At 47.4% G+C, this 22,308-nt stretch overlaps 1 protein-coding gene across 10 annotated transcripts; it reads left to right on the top strand.

Annotated features, from left to right (window-relative positions):
* Nucleotides 1-1,973: 1,973 nt before the first annotated feature.
* On the top strand, nucleotides 1,974-17,842 carry Grm6 (glutamate metabotropic receptor 6). Of its 10 annotated transcripts, XM_040272082.2 has the most exons (12): nucleotides 1,981-2,206; nucleotides 2,531-3,048; nucleotides 5,900-6,116; nucleotides 6,448-6,583; nucleotides 7,659-7,813; nucleotides 8,845-8,985; nucleotides 9,092-9,292; nucleotides 10,973-11,118; nucleotides 11,206-11,278; nucleotides 11,636-11,829; nucleotides 14,306-14,617; nucleotides 15,356-17,842. In XM_040272082.2, the coding sequence occupies exons 1-12, from the start codon at nucleotides 2,044-2,046 to the stop codon at nucleotides 15,551-15,553; spliced, it is 2,454 nt and encodes an 817-aa protein (XP_040128016.2). In that variant the 5' UTR covers nucleotides 1,981-2,043; the 3' UTR covers nucleotides 15,554-17,842. The 10 variants fall into 10 exon arrangements, with proteins under 10 accessions (XP_077905911.1, XP_077905910.1, XP_040128017.2 ...); XM_040272081.2 differs by having other exon boundaries at nucleotides 1,979-2,206; nucleotides 10,973-11,278; XM_005339349.4 differs by having other exon boundaries at nucleotides 1,982-2,206; nucleotides 11,206-11,829.
* The last annotated feature ends 4,466 nt before the right edge of the window (nucleotides 17,843-22,308 follow it).

Here is a 22,308-nt window from a genome sequence, read left to right as displayed (position 1 = left end):
TTGATTTTTTTAACCACAGGTTGTCTGAGCTGTGTGGCCTTGGGGGAACTGCCACACCTCTTTACCTGTTGTCTGTGGAGGTGGACCATGACCTTCTGCTTCTGCATGGGGCTGAACTGATTGTTGTTTCTCTGTGCCACCCACCTTCCTGCCTCTCCTCTTCTTCCTTGGCTGCCTCCTCTCCTCTGCTCAGCTCCCTAATGTTGAGTTGAGGGTCCTGGGGCTCCACCCTCACCCTCTGTTCACATTCTCTGACCAAGTGAGTTAATCGGTCTCACTTTAAATATCCCACTAGCATTGGTGCCACTTCATCTTTATCTGCTGCTCTGGCCTCTTCCCTGGATTCCAGAGTCATAAACCTATCAGTGGACTTAGCCTCCCCATCAAATCTAGAATGCAATTCTCAGCTTTCCTGTGTCTGAGCCTAAATTCTTGACTTCTGCCCTCATCTGACCCACTAGACCCTCTTCCTGGTACTCCCCGGGTTAGGCCTTCCTCTCTCATGCTCAAAGTCAATTCTTTCACACCTCCAGGGCCTGGTCACAGGCACTCCTGTCCCCTGCCACACTGTGAGGTCCTCCTGAGGGTCCTCTATCTTTAGATTCTACTTCTCAACAGTCTATCTTCCACTCAGGAGCCAGAAGATGCTGTGATCATGTGAATCAGGACCCTGCCCTGTGGTGTCAGCTACCTGAACCCTCCTAAGAAGAAAAGGGCAGTAAGGGGTCATGTGAGACCATGTGCCTCAAAGGCCCAGTTTGTACACTTTTTTTGCAACTTCAAGCTCTGACCTAGCATCACCTTAATGTCCCATCCTTCCCAACTTGAAAAAGCAAGGGTAGAAGCTGAGGTGGACCCCAGCCTCCTGACTCCCAGCTTCCACCAGAAAGATGACTGGATAGTTCTGGGGACAGAGAATACCAGGGCCTGTGGGTGTGATAGGGGAAGAAAGCAGGGGGATGTTTCCTGCTTGCTTCCTCTGCCAGCCATGCCCAAATCCTCATGGCCACTCTAATCCACCCTGTTTAATGAAACCCAAGCCGGCTCAGGTCCCCATCCACAAGCTTGCTAATCTCTGCAGCTGGATAGGCTCACCACCTGTCTCCAAGACACTATTTGCTCTTTCAGCATCAGAGAGCCAAATCCCATCCTCAAACGGGAATGATGGTAAAGTATATTTTGGCCAAGCTCCCTCATCTTGGCCCTCTGAGATGGGGAAAGTCAAGTACAGACAACCTTACACAGTGTGAGTCAGCTCCAGGGTCAGTGCTTCAGACCCCAGAGCCCAGGAAACCTTTGCAAGTGACCACAGGAACTCCACAGTGGTCCATCCTTGGGTATAAGAGACCCTATGGGAGCTGTAGGGTATAAACACAGTCTTGACCCTTTCGTGCTTAAAAGGCAGTGTGGGCTGGTAGTTTTGCATCATTCTGGATGCAAATCCGGATGCTGACATACTCCCTTTGAGCACTCTACTTCCTCATCTGCAAAATGGGGCTGATGCGAAATGTCTCTTCATACATACAACAACAAGCAGGGCTGTTGTATGTTTGCTAATGTTCAGGATCTGCTGGGGCTTGATTCCTTCCTGCCTACCAGAGCTTTCTTCTCCTTTATTCCAGTCCATCTGCTGGCTCACTCAACCTCTGACCCTGTCACCCTCACTCATGGGCTTTGCAGCAGGGTCTTGCCAGGAGAAAGCCAGGAGGAAACCCTTAGCTGCGGAAATTTAAAAAGAATGATGGCCAGGAATGAGCGAGAGACAGAAAGGGGGCAAGAAAAATCGACAGAGAGAGAGAGAGAGAGAGACGCAGTGAGGCAGAAAGAAGAGAGATTTTGGAGAAAGACCGCAAGCCAGAGTCAGGAACAAAGAGATACTGAGACAGGGAGGAGAGAAGAGGAGAGGAGGAGAGGGAAGGGGAAAAGAGGGGAGGGGAAGGGAGGGGAAAGGGAGAATGTGTGCCAGAGACAGAGTCTGGAGTCCATGCAACTCCAAGACAAGCAAACAGAAACAAATCCGGGGAGTCAGCGAGGGAGGGAGAAATGTGGAAAGAGCGGGTTCCACCATCCCCCATGCTCAGGAGGGGTCTCTGCCCTCGCCCTCAGGGTGGTTTCCCATCCTTCCCCGGAATCCTTAAATCCTCTCTCGCTGAGGGCTCTGGGCATCTGTCACAGACTTGTCCTGAAACGACAGCTGCTGGTGCAGGTGAGAGTGGCCACAGAGGGGTCCTGGGTGTAATACTGGGGAGGAATCCCGAACAAGAGGGGATGTCCGGCAGGGGCAGAATTGGAGGGGTGACGACAGTGTTTGGGCAAGAGAGTTCATAACCTGGGTGGAGGCAAGGAGGAGAACTGGGAAGACTGGCTGAGTTGATTGCCCAACTGGCTCAGACAAGATCCCTTGTGCGCCTTTCCTCTGTGTAGGGCGGGGGCTCCCTCCCTTTTCCCGGACCCTGGGTGTGTTCTTCTTCCAGGTCTCTAAGCTTTCTTCTGTGCCAACGTGTACTCTCTTCAATCTTTTCTTCTACAGTCCCTGAGCCAATGGCGCGGCCCTGGAGCGCTGGGGAGTCACTGCTGCTGGCGCTGCTGCCGCCGCTGGCGTGGCTGGCGCAGGCGGGCCTGGCGCGCGCCGCGGGCTCGGTGCGCCTGGCAGGCGGGCTCACTCTAGGTGGCCTGTTTCCTGTGCACGCGAGGGGCGCAGCCGGCAGGGCTTGCGGTCAGCTGAAGAAGGAGCAGGGCGTACATCGGCTCGAAGCCATGCTGTATGCGCTGGACCGCGTGAACGCTGACCCGGAGCTGCTGCCCGGTGTGCGCCTGGGCGCGCGGTTGCTGGATACCTGCTCTCGGGACACGTACGCGCTGGAGCAGGCGCTGAGCTTCGTGCAGGCGCTGATCCAAGGCCGTGGCGACGGCGAGGAGGCGAGAGTGCGCTGCCCTGGGGGCGTCCCTCCGCTGCGAGCTGCGCCCCCGGAGCGAGTGGTGGCGGTCGTGGGCGCTTCGGCAAGCTCGGTCTCTATCATGGTTGCTAATGTCCTGCGCCTGTTTGCGGTGAGGGCTACGGGACCAGTTCTGTTCCCAGCCTCTGTCTCTCATTCTCACCTTTGGGGTGGCTGATGCCTTTCTTTCCTTACTTCTTTCTGAAGGATTCTCTGCTTTAATCATTCTAGTTCACACAGATTCAAAAGCTGTTTCAAAGAAACACTGGCTTTTGGGACAGCCTCAGGCCAGCATCAGATCACATATCCCCTCCAGCTCCTTTGTGTGAATTAAGGACTAACAAGTATGCCCCTTCCTCCAGAGGATGCAGCCTGCTGCCTTGGGTCAAATTGGCTAGATGAGGGCAGCTGGACTTCAGTCCCCACTTGCTTCACAGTCCATATTTTGTGCACACCCTGCACATCTGTGGAAGGTATTCCTGCCTTCTGGGCCTATTGGAGCGCTCTGGTAATGGGGAGCTTTGTGTTTGCCCTTCTTGCAGAGGAGCAACTGGGACATAGCCCTTAGCTATCCAGAGGGATGGATAGGCCTGAAAGGTCTAGCACCTTTCTCCTCTTGTTTGATCATTATTTAAATTTGATTTGAAAAGTCTGCCTTTAATCCTCTTTCAAGGAGCCTGTGACTGTTCATCTGCAGTGCCCTGCCATGCTAGGCCATGTGGGCCTGGACTGGCCCTGCATTGTCATTTTTGGGGAACTGTCCTCTGCAAGGGGCAGTATGTTCCCTGTAGTTCTGGGGGACAGAGATTGGGGCCATAGAAATCAGGGATCTGGGGGCCTTTGGCATCAGAATTTGGGGGCTTTCTTTAGTAGTCATTCTCTGGGGATTATGGGATGGTTTTACTAGGGATCTGTGCAGGGAGGAGGGCTTTGTCCTTCCATGTTTCTGTGAGGGGAGGAAGGAAGGTTTGCTTCTACCTGCCTAGAGGAGGAGACTTATGTATCTTGAGTTTTTGGTTCTGTCCAAGGGAGTGTCTGTTTCTACCATGCTGGGACTCTTGTCATTTGCTTACATTAAATCTCCCCCCACCCACTTTGGATGGCAGTTTTGATGTAGAGTGTACGGACACACCTTCTCTTCCACATGGAGAAGTGGTCTGGCTACCCAGGATTTTTTTTTCCCCCGCTGTGTCCCTGAGGACCTTTGTGGCTATCCCCAACCCTGCCTGGTGCTCTGGTTTCTTTTCTTTTCCCTTTCCTTTTTTTTCTTCCTTCCCCTCTTTCTTTCTTTTTGTGGCATTGGGGATGGAACTCAAGTCCTCATGTATACAAGGCAAACGCTCTACCACTGAGCTACATCCCCAGCCCTTTTATTTTATTGTGAGATGAGGTCTCCCAGCGTTGCCCAGCTGGCCTCCAACTTTTGAGCCTTCTGCTTCAGCCTCCTGAGTACCTGGGATTATAGATGTGGGCCACTGTACCTGCTGGTGCTCTAGTCCCCCATCCCCTTCCCCTCTATGTCAAGTGAAGAGATCTCAAACTCAAGGACCTTCAGGGGCTATGTGGGGGCTGTAGTTGAGAGAAGCAGGACCGGCTGTGCCTAGGGCTCTCTGCTGCCAGCTCAGCCCAAGACTGAGGTTGGGCAGCAACTTCCTATTTTCAGACACCCTCTCGGCTGGCTTGAAGTTCACAAATAAATAAATAAATAAAATTAAAAATAAAATTTAAAAAATTGTAACCGTGGACCAGAGACTGTTTTGCAATTCTGGTCTAAAAGACATGATGAGGTATTTTGAGCTTATTCCAAAGCCACATACCATGGTCTCAGGCATTTGAAATTAACTTCCAGAAGAGGGTTCAATCTGCATGGGAACATTGTCCTGAAGGTAGTATTGAGGAGTTCCCAGGGGGCCTCTCTCTGCCCCATTTCTCTGATTCCTCTGTCTTTCTTCTTATTTTTCTATCTCCTTGTCCCTCCCAAATCTGTTCTCACTCCCTTTGTCTCTCTCCTTCCCTTCCTTCCTGCCCCGCCTTCCCTCTTTCCCTGTCTGTTCTCATCCTCACTCTCCATTTCCCCTTCCTGTACTGTCTTCCCACCCCACACCTTCTGTCCTACTTTCAACAGCCCTTCCATCCAGAACCTCCTCCTTCCTGACCTTCACACAACTCTGTCTTGTTCCCGCCCTTCCCAGGTGTGTCTTTTTTCTTGTTCCCTCACTCTCCTGAGTGCATTTTTTTTAATGTGGTCTGGCTCCTCAATTTCAGTCAGCCACTCTCTCCTCCTTATTTCCTGTCTGCCTCCTGGCTCCCGGCTCCTTTCATACTTGCTCCCCAGGTCCCATACTCTTGCCCCTCCTGAATGGGCTCAGCTGGCCCTATAATCCCTGCTATTAATCGCTCTAATGCACTCAGATAAAGCCCAGTTTCAAATGAGCTCTCTGTTAGGCTGGACACAGTTGAATCAAACAGCCCCCTCCAGCCCCTGTCTGTTTTGACCCTCCTGTGACTGTCACCTGCACAGACCACTCCTTTGTGGGAATTTTAAAAAATGCTTTCCTCTGTGGCCGACAAGGATGCCCCTTTCCCCAGGCAGGTGCAGCTGTGGGCAGCACCTGGGTTGGTTGCAGGTTGGATTTCAGCCTCCAATTCACCTGGCTCCCATATCCATGTTGAGGGCAGAGCCTGCACAACTGTCTGTGGGGTCCTGCTCAAATCTCTGAGCCCTCTTACCTTTCATATTGCATCAGGTCTAGTCACAAAATTTAGCCCTTGCCCCATACCTTCTGGCCTCTCTTGGTGGACCTCAGCTCCTTACCCCAAACTTTAACTATGCCACCAGTGTCCCCACTGGCCTCCAGAGCCCTTCCCAAACTGTGTCCCATGCATGTCCTGAGTCCCCGTTACCCTCCCTCCCTAGGGTTACTGACCTTCATCCACAGCGCAGCTGTCCTTCCTGCCTCCAGATACCCCAGATAAGCTATGCCTCCACGGCGCCAGAGCTCAGCGACTCCACACGCTTCGACTTCTTCTCCCGAGTGGTGCCACCTGACTCCTACCAGGCCCAGGCTATGGTGGACATTGTGCGGGCACTGGGATGGAACTATGTGTCTACTTTGGCCTCTGAAGGCAACTATGGCGAGAGCGGTGTTGAGGCCTTTGTGCAGATTTCCAGGGAGGCTGGTGAGCTGGGGGCAAGGAGGTCTCAGGCATCAGGATGTCTATAGAGGGCTGAGCCAAGGGCCATCAGATGGGGCACAGGGTCTCTGGTGGGGACTTGGCTGTGGTTACCCTGGAGGGCACTCCAGGTGGGTAGGTGTCCTTGTCCTTTGTAGGACTCAGCACCTGCCTTGTGATCTGCCACGTAGGGCCCAGACAAGATTTCACCCCTCCAGACCCCTCAGCCAGGCCCCTGGGTGCTGTGTATGCCACATACACAGTCATATGCAGAGGTAGCCAGGTGGGTGTGTGGGTGGGTGGGGTAATTGCTGACTTTGGCATCCCCGACACCCAGGGGGGGTCTGTATTGCCCAGTCCATCAAGATTCCCAGGGAACCAAAGCCAGGAGAATTCAACAAGGTGATCAGGAGACTCATGGAGACACCCAACGCACGAGGGATCATCATCTTTGCCAATGAGGATGACATCAGGTGGGATTGGTGGCACATGCATCACTGTTTTTCAGGACCCCTCCTGAGGGTCCTGCCCCTTGTTCTTATTCATCCCCTGCCACTCAGGCCCTCCCTCCCTTCCCTTTCATTTTATATCCAACCCTCTCCATGCTTTTTCTGCTATCATCTCTGAGTCTGGTGTCCCCAGAGATGAATGAGGCTTGGTCTGGGTGGAGATGTGCAAAGCTTCACCTTCCGGGAAACTAGAAAAATATGTCTGTTTTTACCATTCACCATGGGAGAGAGAACCTGCAGACAGACCTAAATACAGAAAATGAGCTATCAGGGACAGCAAGAAATCACAGATCAGACCCTGAAACCTGCATGGTCCAGTGCCAGCAGGGGAGTCTTCCTTCAGCTTAGGAGGCTGGAGGTGATATTGGTGGAAGCATTAGTGGAGGGGATTAGCTTCTGACTGGCCTTGATTTTCTCCTGGAAAATTTGTAAAGAAAAGAGGTCCAGTTAGCACAGTTTGGAGGCTTAAAGTACAAACAGCATGGTATCAGCTCTGGTGAGGGTCCCCTGTGCTGCATCACATTTTGGCAGATGGCTAAGAAAGAGAGAGGAGCGGGGGAGTTACATGATGAGATAGGAAGCCAAACAGAGGGGAGGAGCCAGGATCACTCTTTTCTAATAACCACTCTCAAAAATTAACCAGTGTCCCAAGAGAACTACTCAATTCCTCCTGAGGGTGAAGCCCCCAATAATCCAGTGATTTTTGAACTAGGCCCCCTCTAAAAGTTCCCACCATATCCCAACTTTGCCACACTGGGGACCAAGCTTCTAACACATGAAGTCTCTGGGGATGCATTCAAACCATACCCAAACCATAGCACCCTCTGGGGCCAGTGTGAAGTGGATTATAAGGCGCAGAGCCAGTGGGCAGTGTGGGAAGCCCAGGGAAAGTATCCTGAGTACCCTGCACCCTATTTTCACTGATTAAACAAGGGCCCAGTGAGTGGCGTGGAGCAGGACAGAGAGAAGGGAACGTGACAAGGGTTAAGATGGACAGGGATGCTGGGCCCTCGCTCACCCCCAGCTCTGTTTCTACCAGGAGGGTCCTGGAGGCAGCACGCCAGGCCAACCTGACTGGGCACTTCTTGTGGGTTGGCTCAGACAGCTGGGGATCCAAGATCGCACCCATTCTGAACCTAGAGGATGTGGCTGTGGGGGCTATCACTATCCTGCCCAAAAGGGCCTCCATTGACGGTGAGTCCAGGGATGCTGTGTCCTCTCCATCATCCCTTCTCGGTGACACTCATTACTCAAATCTGGATAGTAGGTTCCATAATCAGATCCCGTTAGGATTCCCAGATCCCGTGATTCTGAGATTCTGTGACTATATCCTTCTAAGCAATGTTTGAATGAGATGGTGTAGGAGGAAAGGAACATACCACTCTTTGTACAGAGTGAAAATTGTGCTTTTTTTTTTTAATTTGGTGTATGTACTTTTGGTTTTACCAGATATTCTAAATTGAGGGGTGGTGAGGATTCGGAATGTACTGTCCTGTTGATCACAGTGATGAGGCCTGCCGCCGCACCCCCTCACATCCCATCTGTGAATATTTGGATGAATCCAGCAGGGATGGTTCACTTTACAACAAGATTGCTTATTTCCCCCAAAGTATGAATTGAAGATGTCTCAATGATGTGCTTTAAGGCTATATTATGAAAACCCAGCCTCTGATGAAGGATGAGCCCTGCTTTCCAGAGGCTACTAAATTTTTGAAAGTGTACATCTTCACACCCTTTCTTTTACCTAGCATGCAGTTAGTTGCAAGTGACAAATTGGACTGAGAGTGGTTTTAGCAAGAAAGGCATTTCATCACAAGAAATCTGAAAATAGTGATTTCAGATGTAACGCATGAGTCAATAGTGTTCTCAAAACCCTGGGCTCTGTTTACCTTTCCATTACACCCTCCTCTGTGGTTACTTTATGTCTTTGTGCTTTTGAATTCATATTCACAATATAGATGCTGAAGCTCCACCCATTACATATTCACAGCATCATTCTAACCTAGAAAGAAGGGGCAGGGATAAAATCTTTCAAGAGGTGAGGCTCTGAGTTTGTATCAGTATGCAAATTCTACTCTGGAAGCTCCAGGAGTTTTGAATTCACAGTCTAGAACTTGGTCACATGGTCACTCCTGGATGCAAAGTGAGCAAGTGGTAAAGGGACACAGGAGAACCATGACTGGTTCAGTGGTCACCGCTCTCCTTTCTCTTTTCCTCACTCTTAGGATTTGACCAATACTTTATGACTCGCTCCCTGGAGAACAACCGCAGGAATATCTGGTTTGCTGAGTTCTGGGAAGAAAATTTTAACTGCAAACTGACCAGTTCAGGTAGCCAGTCAGATGATACCACCCGCAAATGCACAGGTGAGAGCTGCCCAGGCAGGACTGGGAGGGTGATGAGGAAGAAGGTGGGAGGCCAGGGTTGGTGCATGGGGGCCAGGCACACTTCCTCTGGGCATCCCTAGGACAGGTGAAGAACGCATCGGCCAGGACTCTGCCTACGAGCAGGAGGGGAAGGTGCAGTTTGTGATTGATGCCGTGTACGCCATTGCCCACGCCCTCCACAGCATGCACCAGGCGCTGTGCCCTGGGCATATAGGCCTGTGCCCAGCAATGGAACCCACTGATGGCCGGACGCTGCTACAGTATATTCGAGCTGTCCGCTTTAATGGTGAGTGGGAGCCCAAGCCCCTCAATAGTGAAGGAAGCCAGCTGAGATGAAGTTCTCTTCAGGGTTGGGGACAACTCAGGATGGAGGGGATGGAAGAGGCAGAATGGTAGAGTGGAGGACTGAGGAGACTAGAGACTTGAACCAAGTTCTGGTCCCCATTTGTTAACCATTCTCCTTCCCCAGGCTTCATTCAGCACCCTCTGCCCCAATTTGCAAAATTCAGATGTTGGAGAATTTATCATGTGTTCTGCTGGGAACTCTCAGTTGGGTCGTGCACAACTCTCCCCTCCATTACACAGAGCTTGGAGGCTTTCTGTGTCCTGGGCCTTATGCTGCCTCAGCTAGGCTCTGAGCTGCTTGAGCATAAGGAATGAGTCTGACATGTCCCCTGGAACCAGCAGAAGGCTTGGCACATGTTCAGGGCTCCAAGTAGACCCTAATGGACTCAAGCTGTGTGTGGTCTACAGGTAGAAAGACACTTCTGTTCAATTACTGTCCTTCATAAAATCAAAAACTCTGTTCCTCCACCAAATATTTACTGACCATGCCCCTTGCTAAGGAATTCAACTTCATTTTCCTCCAGACCAGCTGTACAAGCTGGTAGAACAAGCTTCTGAAAGAAGTAAAGCTGATTGTTCACATTGGGACCAATTTCATGGTGTTACTCCGACTTTGTACAAGTCATCCATCAGTCCAGATAGCCACACTTTTTCTTTTCTTTTTAGATTATGGTAAAATACATATAACAAAATTTACTGCCTTCATCATTTTTAAATGTACAGTTTAGTAACAAAATATATCACATTGTTGGCAACCATAGTCACCCTCCATCTCCAAGAACCCTTTTCATCTTGCAAAAGTGAAACTCCATACCTGTTAAACAACAGCTCCTCATTGCCTGTTCTCTCCCCCCACAATCACTGTTCTATTTTGTTTCTGAATTTGACTACAGTAGCTACCTCAGGTCAGTGGAATCACAAATGTATTTTTGCATTTGGCTTCATTTAGCATAATGTTCTCAGGTATCATCCCTGTTGAAGCATGTATCCAATGTCCTTCCTTTTTCAGGATGAATAATATTCCATTGTATGTATAGACCTGTTTCGTGTATCCAATTCACTCATCTCCAGACATTGGATTTCTTCCACTTTTTGGATATCATGGATAGGGCTGCTGTGAACATGGATGGACAAATAGCTCTTCGATTCCCTGCTTTGCATTTCTGGGGTACATAACCAGGAATGAAATTGCTGGATCACATGCTAATTCTATTTTTAATTTTTTGAAGAATTACCATACTGTTTTCCATAGTGACTGCACCATTTTTCATTCCCATCAAAAGTGCACAAGGGTTCCACTTTCTACACATCCTTACTAACACTTGTTATTTTCTGTTTCTTAGTAGTAGCCATCCTAATGGGCATGAACTGGCATCATGTGTTTTTGTGCTGCTTGGGATCCAACACAGGGCCTTGAACTTGCCAGGCAAGCACTCTACCACTGAGCTATGCCCCAAACTCCTTGTGGTGGTTTTAATGTGAATTTCCTTGATTAGTGATGTTGTGCATCTTCTCAGGAGCTTGTGAAGCTCTTTCTTCATCCTGGCCCGCCCTCAAGGACTCACCAGGAGGCGGAATTTCATGGGCTGGAACAGCTAAGGATGACAGCTTCTCTCTCCAGGCAGCGCGGGAACCCCAGTGATGTTCAATGAGAATGGAGATGCGCCCGGGCGATACGACATCTTCCAGTACCAGGCAACAAATGGCAGTGCCAGCAGTGGCGGGTACCAGGCTGTGGGCCAATGGGCAGAGGTCCTCAGGCTGGACGTAAGTGGCACAGACCAAGGTCTGGGGGTAGGTGATGGGCCCTTAATTCCTGGTAGTAGAGGTCACTGGCCTGTTTCATCTATCCAGGTGGAAGCCCTGCAGTGGTCAGGCGACCCACGCGAGGTTCCCATTTCCCAATGCAGCCTCCCCTGTGTGCCCGGTGAGCGTAAAAAGATGGTGAAGGGTGTTCCCTGTTGTTGGCACTGCGAGGCCTGCGATGGGTACCGCTTCCAGGTGGATGAGTTCACCTGTGAGGCCTGTCCCGGGGACATGAGGCCCACGCCCAATCACACCGGCTGCCGCCCCACGCCCGTGGTGCGCCTGACCTGGTCCTCCCCCTGGGCTGCCCCGCCCCTCCTCCTGGCCGTGCTGGGGATCATGGCCACCACCACGGTGGTGGCCACCTTTGTGCGGCACAACAACACCCCCATCGTCCGCGCTTCTGGCCGCGAGCTCAGCTACGTGCTCCTCACCGGTATCTTCCTCATCTATGCCATCACCTTCCTCATGGTGGCAGAGCCGGGGGACGCCGTCTGTGCCGCCCGCAGGCTCTTCCTGGGCCTGGGCACCACTCTCAGCTACTCCGCCTTGCTCACCAAGACCAACCGCATCTACCGGATCTTTGAGCAAGGGAAGCGCTCGGTCACACCCCCGCCTTTCATCAGCCCCACCTCGCAGCTCCTCATCACCTTCAGCCTCACCTCCCTGCAGGTGGGTCCTCAGGCCTTCACCCCTGTGACAGGGAGGATGTACTGGGGGTTGGGCTGGAGTCTGTCCTTAACCTTAAAAAAAAAAAAAAATCAGAGAAATGGTGTTTCTAGAATCACTCTTTTCCTTTGGCTCCAGTTCCAAAAACAAATAAAAGACTGGGCGGAGTGACGCGTGCCCGTAATCCCACAGAGTTGGGAGGCTGAGACCAGAGGATCGCAAATTCAAGGCTAGACTCGGCAACTTAGTGAGGTCCTAAGCAACTTAGTGAGATCATGTTTCAAAATAAAAAATCGAAAGGGACCAGGGCTGGAGCTCACTGGTAAAGCACCCCTGGATTAAATCCCCAGTACAAAAAAAAAGTAATTAAATAGTTAAAAACCACAAGGGGTAGAGCCCTACTCTGAGTATTCTAAATGAAAACAACTCATTTTACTGAAGAACAATGCCATTGATTTTGATTAATTGAATGTGCTTTTCCAGAGTTTGGCTCACATTATGAAAATAGGGTAAAAACATACATGACTGATTTTCCCGAAACAAAGACTCTGTTTTCTAAAGGGTGATAGAAAAGAGAGGCCCAGGGACCAGTGTTTTACTGTGGAGCAAAACATTTAATTCCATTAAATGGCTGGTATTTCATGATGTAATGAGCATTAAAAATGGAGTTCCCATGGGGTTTTTCCCTAAGACAGTTATATTGCAACACTGGGCATGACTCTCATCATCTGGAAAGCCTTGGATACTTCCTGAGCAGAGGCATGCGGCTTGGGGAGGTGGACCAGGTGCGACATGGCAGACCCAGCCAGGCTCTGTGTTACCTCACTCAGCTTGTTTTGACATGACATATTCTCTACTGCAGGGGATCCCTTCTCCCTACCCAGCTCTGCATAAATCATGTTCATTTCCACCCATGGCCTTGATAAATGTAATTCTCCATGCCTTGAGGGTGCGCCTGTCTTCTTCCAGATCACACACCTGGAGCTTCCCCTCCTCAGTCCATGATTCCCCTCATCCACAGGATAGAGATGCTTACACTATATTCAGTGTCCCCCCAGACCCCAGGATCATTTGCCTAGTTAAACCTCTTTGGACTCCCCACATTACATCCCCATTTCTAGAAACAACAGATCTTTTAAAAGAGCCACTCCTTCAGCTTCACTAGGCATTTCTACCAATATGATGAATGTAAAATAGTATCTAATTGTTCCTTTAATTTGCCTATACCTAATTCCTAGTACACTGGACCTTTGGAATTTCCTCTTCTGTGACTTGCCTGTTCCTATCCATTGCTTATTTTCTATTATTTTATAGGACATCCTTATAAGTAAGTACAGGGTGAAGATTTGTTATGAATTATATGGATTGCAAACCTGGTAAGGGTATGTTCTGGTTGCAATTCCTGTGCATCACCAGCCTTGGGTTTCTGATGTGATCCCTACCCCCACCAAAAGCCATGTTCTAAGAGGAATATCACGTTGCTTTCCTGGACAGGATATGGCTTTTATTAGACCCTTGTTTATGGAGTTGCTGCCATTGAGATAATCACAGAAAGGTGTTCCTTCTGAGTGGACAAATTATTAGAAAGTGTCCCTTCTCCTGGGATGCACAGCATGACATTGGAGTGTTAGCTAGGTTTCAGTCCCACCTGCCCATCTGATCAGGCACTCTTGTGTAGTGAACAGCCTGAATGAACATATGCACAGCCTCCCCAGGGTCTCACCTTTATGCAGCATCTTAGCTTCTGCTCCTTAGCAGCCATTGGCTCAAAGTCATGCCTCCTGCCAACATGGAATTGAAATTCCTTGTTCTGACTCTGATACTATCCAAGGCACTTCAGCATTAGCTCACCTTCTTACCATTCTCCATTTGTTTCTCTTGCCTGTGATGAGCCCGTATTTTGAGGTATGCATTCATACATAATTTCATGATAGTTTGTCCAATAGTTCTCTGGATTTGGAGAAGAAAGTGGGTCCTCAGGAATTAAGTTTATCCTCTTACTAGATTTGGTCAAGCTACTATTTTCACATCTGTGGAATGGATATAATGCCTATGTGAGACCTGTGAGGAAAGAATTCCTCTTTTGGGCCTGGCCCTAATTGGTGACACCAGCTGCTCCCCCTCTAAGATGGCACTGTGTCCTAACAACAGATTATGAGGTCCATTCTGTAAATGGAGAAACTGAGGCTGAGAAAGATGATGTGTTCAGTACTTTGAAGGAACTCAAGTAAATGGCATTGATAATGGATAGAGAATGTCAAATTGCCCCTTACCCAACACATACCCTCATATAGCCCCTCTTTTTGCATGTCTCCTCCTGAACTGCTCTCTCTTCTTCATGGTGGTTTTCTTGTGCCTAAGCATCTACTCAGTAGTCAGGAGCTTCAAAGGAATCCTAACCTGCCTAAGACCTAGGGTGGGGACTGGGGCAGGTGTGTCTGATAGAGGGGTGTCCCTGACCTGGTGTTGGCTTCCACAGGTGGTGGGTGTGATAGCATGGCTGGGGGCCCAGCCCCCACACAGCATTATTGACTACGAGGAACAGCGGACGGTGGACCCGGAGCAGGCCAGAGGGGTGCTCAAGTGTGACATGTCGGATCTGTCTCTCATCGGCTGCCTGGGCTACAGCCTCCTGCTCATGGTCACGTGCACTGTGTATGCCATCAAGGCTCGTGGTGTGCCTGAGACCTTCAATGAGGCCAAGCCCATTGGCTTCACCATGTACACCACCTGCATCATCTGGCTGGCTTTTGTGCCTATCTTCTTTGGCACTGCCCAGTCAGCTGAAAAGGTAATCAGGCTCCCCCAGTAGATTTTGCTGTCTTGTTTGTTTTCTGTCAATTGAAGGGCTTGACTGTGCCAAGAGTTGGGCCACCCATCTGGATGTTTCATGATTTGAATGATTACTTGGTTGATTCACTCATGTACTTAAATATTTACTCATTAGTTTTTAAAATACCCCTGTACTTGTTCATTCAGCCATCCCTCTCTTGCTTTATTCATTTGTTCATCCATTCTTCTAACACCTCTTCTTAACTACATTCTTCCTAACTTATTTTTTATTCAGTTTCTTCATACTCTTTATACCACTTAACACAATCTAATGGTCCATTTCCATAATGATTGATTCATAAATATAGTAGAACCTTTGTTCACTTGTGTTGCCCATCTACTTGTCCATTTGATCCTTTCTGTATGCCCTATTTATTCATTCATTTACATATTTGGAACATGCTGTTTCCTTCATTAACATACTCAAGCCCTTTTTAGGCATAGGGACCATTTTCCCAAGTGTGTCTCTAGTCTTAACAACCCACACAGCCTGGTCACTCACCTTCCTTCCTGCTACACCAGAGCCACACTCTGCCTGCCAACTTCTTAATGCCACTGGCCTGCGCTTCTGCTGCCATCCTGTCCTAAGCACTCATTGTCATTCACCTCCAGTCGAGGTGGAAACAGGTGTTGGAAGGGAGAGGAGTTGGGAGAGAACAGGCCTGATTCCCATCTCATTCCCTCCTCCATGGCTTAGATCTACATCCAGACCACTACACTGACTGTGTCCTTGAGCCTGAGTGCATCGGTGTCCCTCGGCATGCTCTACGTGCCCAAGACCTACGTCATCCTGTTCCATCCAGAGCAGAACGTGCAGAAGCGGAAGCGGAGCCTCAAGGCAACCTCCGCTGCGGCCGCCCCACCCAAGGGCGAGAACGCAGAGGACCCCAAGTAGCAGGGTGGTGTGTGAATGGGGCTGGCTGCTCTCTCTTCTCCTCTGTCCCCCGCTTCCTAGTGGGAGCTGTAGAGTCTGGGTCCACAGTGAACATCAGAGGCAGAGTTTATGAAGCCCATACCCAGCACAGATGGGCTGGCCTTAAAAAAGAACTGGAGCCTCACTTTACATTTGAGCTCTGCTTTTCTATGTATGTTGGCTTCATATTTCCTTCCTGCAGATCAGACTTTCTACGCAAGGTAGGAAATAGTTACTGACAGAATTCTACCTCTAGAGAGGGACTAAACTCACTCTCTGGTTTGAAGTTCAGAGATCATGATTAAGCCCCAGGGTGAGTTTCCACTCCTCAAACAACCACCGTAACCTGAGGAGTGGGCATTGCGTAAGACCCTGTCAATCCCAGGATGAACTCCGGGGTTGGAGTTAAGGGGAAGCAGTCTCCAATGAGAGGACACCTATGGGTCTGTACTCCGACCTGAGTAACTTGGGCTCCAGTAATACTCTGCTCCTATAGAGGGACAAACCCTGGGGAGAGCGACCTGTGAGCAGAGATGGAGCTGTGGCAGACACCAAAGTGAGCCAAGAAATTGGTGCACACTTTCCCGTGGGATCTTTTCCCATGTACACTCCCTTAAATTGCCCAACCTTAAGAAATTCCAATGCACTTCTGTGGGTTAGTGGTGTGAGGAACAGGATGGTATTTGCTGCCCTCTGATGGCTGTGTGGGGTTGTGTTCAGGAGGTCCCCGTTGGGACCAATGACGAGTTGTCTCTAGGGTGAGGACTGATTCCAAGCACATAACATAGGATGAACACAAACATGTTTCTTTCCCAATATTTTCTGGGAGGTCGTTTTGGAAAGGTGAGCATGAGGCGTGGGGAGGAAGATGCTTGGAGTACAAGACACATGGGAGTTTAGTTTCTGATACTCTTGAAAACAGCTGGGTTTCAGTTATGGAACTTTGTTTCCCTGGGGGAATTTAAATGTATTAAGTTGACTTTGGTTTACCATGGATTCTCTAGCATTTAATGTCTGGAACTAATTTGTCGACACTGAAGAACACTTCATGCAGATTCTCTGATGCACCATGAGTTTTTGACCTTGGGGCTCAGTGATTCTACGTTCTGAAATTAACAGGGCTTCTCTTCAGAATAACATTTCAGGTGTACAGATTCTCCTTCCTTACTTTTGTTGTGTTCCTGGGGTGTTCCATAGTGTGAATTATGAAGTTTCATTTATTGCTGTCAAAATTCATTTTGTAGGACTTCTTTCCTGTGTGGGTAACCTCATGTGTAATGTTTTCTTGGTAAAAGCCTTTTCAACATTAGTGCTTTGATAGGGTTTTGTTTTCCTATATATTTAGAGTAAATGAGCTCTGATCTCCAAATGAAGTTTTCCTCAACTGTTTCTTCCAATATAAATTCTCTGATGTACTGAGTTTTGATTTATAGTTTTTTCTTCCCCTGATATTGGAGCACTTTGTCATTGAGCTACATCCCCAGCCCTTTAATTTTTTATTTTGAGACACGGTCTCACTAAGTTGCCAAGGCTGACCTTGAACTTGAAATCTTCCTGTTTCAGCCTCCTGTAGACACTTTAAAACATGTTTTTTTTTTGGTAAGGTTTTCCCCATTCTAGACTCTGTTGACTTAAAGTTAGAATGACTTCTTAGTAAAAGTATTTTCATGTTGACTGCATTTTAGAATTTCTCCCCAATGTGAGAGGTTTCTTATTTATTCTGGATTCTGGCCAAAGATTTTCACATACTCCCTACCCTCATCCTCCCTGGCTCTTTGATGGTAATTGTTTTTTCTTCCCTAAGTGCTGGGGATGGAACCCAGGATCTAATGCATGCTAGACAAATGCTCTACTTGTTGAACACTGAACAGTGCCCCAGTCCCTGATGGGAACTCTCTGAATGAGTTCCCACTTCCTCTATGGGCTCTGTCACATGCAGTTTACTTGCAGGTTATCTCCACAACATGAACTATTTTGTGTACTGTGGGGCATCCTCTATTATTAAAGGGGTTCTCATATTTAGTACAGTCATGGGGTTTCTCTCCTTTCAGAATTCAATGCACTTCAAAGGGATAATTTCTATAAGAGGGCTTTTCCATATTCAGTGTATATAAAATTTCCTCCTTTCCTCTTTGTGTGTGTGTGTTTGTGTGTTTTCACGGGAGGCCTGACAATACCCTAAAGATTTCCCCATAGTTTTTTGCTGCCTAGTTTTGAATTCCCTGATGTTCAATCAAACTAACTCCTGAATAAAGTTGCATTTTTTTCAAAGTATGGTTTCCCTTCTGTTGAATAAGAGCTGAGTTATAACCTGAAAGCTTTTTCTTATCATTGCCCTTGAATTATTTCTCCCAGGTATAAATTATGTTCTAGTGAAAGTGGAGTTTTGAATTAGAGGCTTAGTCCATATTTATCACAATTACAGTTTTTTCCTCCAGCACGAGTTCTCCAGGGCAAAATAAAATTTCATCTTGATGCTAACTTCACCCACCATAACAACTTTATCTAGGGTCCTGAGAGCTTTTTAATATTAATTATGTTCTTAGACTTTCACCAGTGTGAATTTTGGGACACATTTATTACACAGTTTTGTCACATTTATTGCATTTTTTGTTCTTTTGAAATTTTTATATATTGAAGGCTCTTTTATGAGGGCACTAATCCCCTTCATGAGGAATTAGTGCCACTTTCCTTGACCTAATCATCTCCCTCAAGAATCACCTCCTAACACAATCACATCGGAGGTTGGGCTCTCAACATTGAAATTTTGGGGTGACACAACATTAAGTCTATAGCAACTGTGGTGGAGGATACTAACTAGTCCTCTACTTTCAGTATCTTCCCCCTCTTATTCATCCTACATATGAATCAGAATAGTTGTTCCATGGTATCATGTTGCTGTGACCAATTACTATAGTCCCAGTCCTCTCCTAGCACCACAATCTGGTTGTGATTCATTCTAATATTTAGCTATACTAAAAAAAAAAAATAGAAATACCAGGAAGGATACTTTAATCTAGAGGATCCTGGCCTCAGGTATAGTTCACTGATATGATATGCTGGATTAAGTACTCTCAGGTTATTCTACCAAAGTTCATGAATATTGAATTAATTTGTAGTATCAACCTCTGAGTTATTTTTCCCAATGTGATTTGACAGGGGAAAATCAGTCTCATTTGCCTCTGCCAATCTATACTTCCTTAACTCAGCTTTCACACCTTGAAGTTGTATTATATGGTGGTTGAGGCTTCTTGAGATCAACTCCAGCTCTGCTGCTCACTAGCCAGGTGACCATGGGCAAGACCATTCACCTCTCTCACAGTTAGTCAGCATCCTTAATGATCCCTGCACAGATGCCCCAGCTACCACCCTCACATACCTGCTGACTCTCCCAGTTCCACCACACTTCATGAATGGAGACCCCACTGGTTAATCAAACCTCATAGCTGACCAGGTTCAGGACTCAATCTCACACCCAAGGACCCCCTAATCACTGACTCCCACTGACTGCTCATTCATTACTGTTCCATAAGTACCTTTGGGTGCTTATTCAGTGGACTAAACAGACAAGGCTTATTTCTTTCAAGGGACTTAAACCTTAGTCATAGGGACAAAGAATGAACAATGTACAATATGAATCAATAAATCACATAGTATGTGAGAAGGGGATCAGCACTGTGGAAAATGGAACAGAAGAGTAGCCTAAGTATATGGGAAACTAGAGGGACAGGCAGCAAGTTTGACAGTGTCCAGAGGAAGCTTCAGTTCAGAGGTGAGGAGTCATCCATGGGGATCTCTGGGAATGGGGGCACCCCGCAGATGTAGTAGTGGGTGCAGAGGCCCCAGAGCCGGGGTGTGCCTGGTGTGTCTGGGGATTTAGCAGAGACTGCATGGTGTAGGAGAGGGAAGGTGAGATATCAGTCATGGTTCTCCAGAGGCACAGAACCAGGAGGATCTATTTATCTACATTCTTTCTATCTATCTTTCTATCTATCTATCTATCTATCTATCTATCTATCTATCTATCTATCTATCTACCATCTCTGTCCATTTTGTGCTAGTATAAGAGAATATCGCAGACTGGATAATTTATAAAGAACAGAGGTTGATTTCTAAACGTTCGGGGGACTGGGAAGCCCAAGGTTGAGAGGCCTGCATGTGATGTGGGCTTTCTTGCTGTGTCATCCCATTACAGAAGGAAGAAGGCAAGAAGGTGGCACAAGGGGGCTGAACCCATCCATTGATAACTACCCCATGAGCACAATAATGGCATTAATTCAATATAAGGGCAGAGCCCTCTTAACCTAATCACCTCTTAAGACCCCACCTCTCAACACTGTTATGTTGAAGATTCATTTTCCAACACATGAACACATTCAAACTAATGTATACACATAATGTAAAGTGATATCTTTTAAGAAATTGTCTCACATGATAGTAGGGGTTGGCAAGCCTGAAATCTGTAGGGCAGGGAAGCTCAGGCAGGAACTGATGCTGTTGCCTAGAGGCAGAATTTCTTCTCTGGGAAACCTCAATTTTTTGCTGCTGAGGCCTTCAACTGGTTGGATGAAGTCCACCATATTATTGGGCACAATCTCCTTTACCTAAAATCAACTGATTGGAGATGTTAACCCTGTAAGTTCAGGCAACAAGCAGCAACCAAAGGAGGCAGATTTTAAAAGGCCGCTGAACAAGGCTTTACTGAGACTCACTCCTGGGCAGAACTCTTATCAGACTGACAGAGTGGACAGGAGAAGGGTCTGAGGAGAAGCCTGGTGGCGGGGGCAGGAGGGGGGCTCCACAGGACTGGAATTTTATGGGGCTTACAACAGGAAGGGAAGGGCTTGGGACAGGAAAGGGATTTTTAGAGTCCCTTATCCCAATGGAGTTGGTCAGGAGAACTGGCTGAGATCCAGGATTGGCCAGGAGACCCTGCTGATTGACAGGCAGTACCATAGGTGCCTGATTGATGTTTCTTTCACGCCAGAGGGCTGCTTGGTGCTTTGTTCCTAAGTCACCACCACCAACCTGACAATCCTCATCTATAAAACACCTTCATAGCAGCACCTAGATTAGCATTTTATTAAATAACTAGGTGCTATAGCCAAGCCAGTTAATACACACAGACTAACATCATATGAGAAAATGGGAACATGTGTGCAGTCCCCACAGGCCATTATAGGTATGAGACTTCCTTTTACTGTGAGATGAGGAAACATTGTAGGGTTACACTGGAGCATTTTAAGAGAGGAATGAAATGGTCTGACAAATTTAAAGGACCACTTTGGCTACTGTGTTGATAATATATTAGAAATAGGCTTTTATGTGTGTGTCTTTTCTGTGTATATTACATGTGGAGTTGTATGGCACATTCATTCACTGAAACAACCCTGTTCTCATTCATGCCTGCAAGGTGCATTTCAGAAACCTTATTTATATATGTCTTTAAAAAATGTCTTATAGGCAGAACCACAGAGCAAACACATTCATCCCTTAACATGCACTGCCCCAAACAAGTGCACACTGTTACTTTTAGGAACATCTGATGTAGTCTTATATTTTGGGAAGAAGATAAAAAGGAAGAGAGAGAAGGTGAGCAAAAAACTTCTGTAAGTCAGAGAGACCAACAAGACTCCATCTGCCTGGGGAGCTTTCCTGGGCCTTGGCAGAGGGATTTGTCATGAATCCGAGACATTTGTTGTCCCTTGGTGCCTATTTGTAAAGTAATAAACCCCTTTCATGTAACTTGTGAGTGTTCTGTCTCACCAGACTCAGGCAAGTAACCAGTACGCAATGGACCGGCTTTGAAAGTATTCTATTCCATTTTCTCACTGTACATACTACAATTACTTGCTAATTATTTGTATTTCTTTCTTTCTTCCTTTTTTTTTTTTTTGTGGTGATGGGGACTGAACCCAGGGCCTTGTGCATGCTAGACAAGCACTCTACCAACTGAGCTATATCCCCAGTCCTATTTGTATTTCCTTTTGAAATACCTGTCTTTCCCACTTAACGCTCATGAAGGCAGTTACTATTTTCATATACACCACTGTATACTCTCCATGGTTGCCATTATTTATTAAATAATCTCCTATTTCTATTTTTCTGGCCACTAGGCTCAGTTTTTCTCTTTTGGAACACCTCCAAAACAGGCATTACTACCAATAACCTTCTCATCTAACCAGGGCCCAGGACTTGCTGTGGTTATCACAGACTGTGCCCATGAAATATCACAGGGCTATGGTGTCAGGCTCAGATATGTCTGTGAACCCATGGTTTCTGGACTCTCAAGGTTGGAAAGACACCTTGAACTCTTTCCACTACGTTAATCCAGGGCTGAAGAAGGTCTTCTTGTGGAAGAAGTATGTGGTGTGCAAAACCAGGCTCAGAAGCACAGTTGTAAGACTAAGGACTCACCACACAATCTCCCACTCATGAGCTCCACCCTAACATCTTAAGCCAAATGGCTCTTTAATGTGGCCTACAACACTTCATAAAAGAGGTGCCCTAGAGCTATATCATCTGGAGTTTACTCTTTGATTCATCATTTACCAACTGTGTGACTTATAACAAATTTCAAAGTCTTCCATCAATATTTCATTTTTTAAAAAAATTGAACATTTTATATTATTTTCTGTATATAACATTTTTTTTAAAGAGAGAGTGAGAGAGGAGAGAGAGAGAGAGAGAATTTTTAATATTTATTTTTTAGTTCTCGGAGGACACAACATGCCTGT

The sequence above is a fragment of the Ictidomys tridecemlineatus genome, chromosome 1, assembly GCF_052094955.1.
Source record: "Ictidomys tridecemlineatus isolate mIctTri1 chromosome 1, mIctTri1.hap1, whole genome shotgun sequence".
Lineage (NCBI taxonomy): Eukaryota > Metazoa > Chordata > Mammalia > Rodentia > Sciuridae > Ictidomys > Ictidomys tridecemlineatus.
Note: the sequence above shows the minus strand (reverse complement) of the source record. Positions and strands in the feature narration are given on the sequence as shown.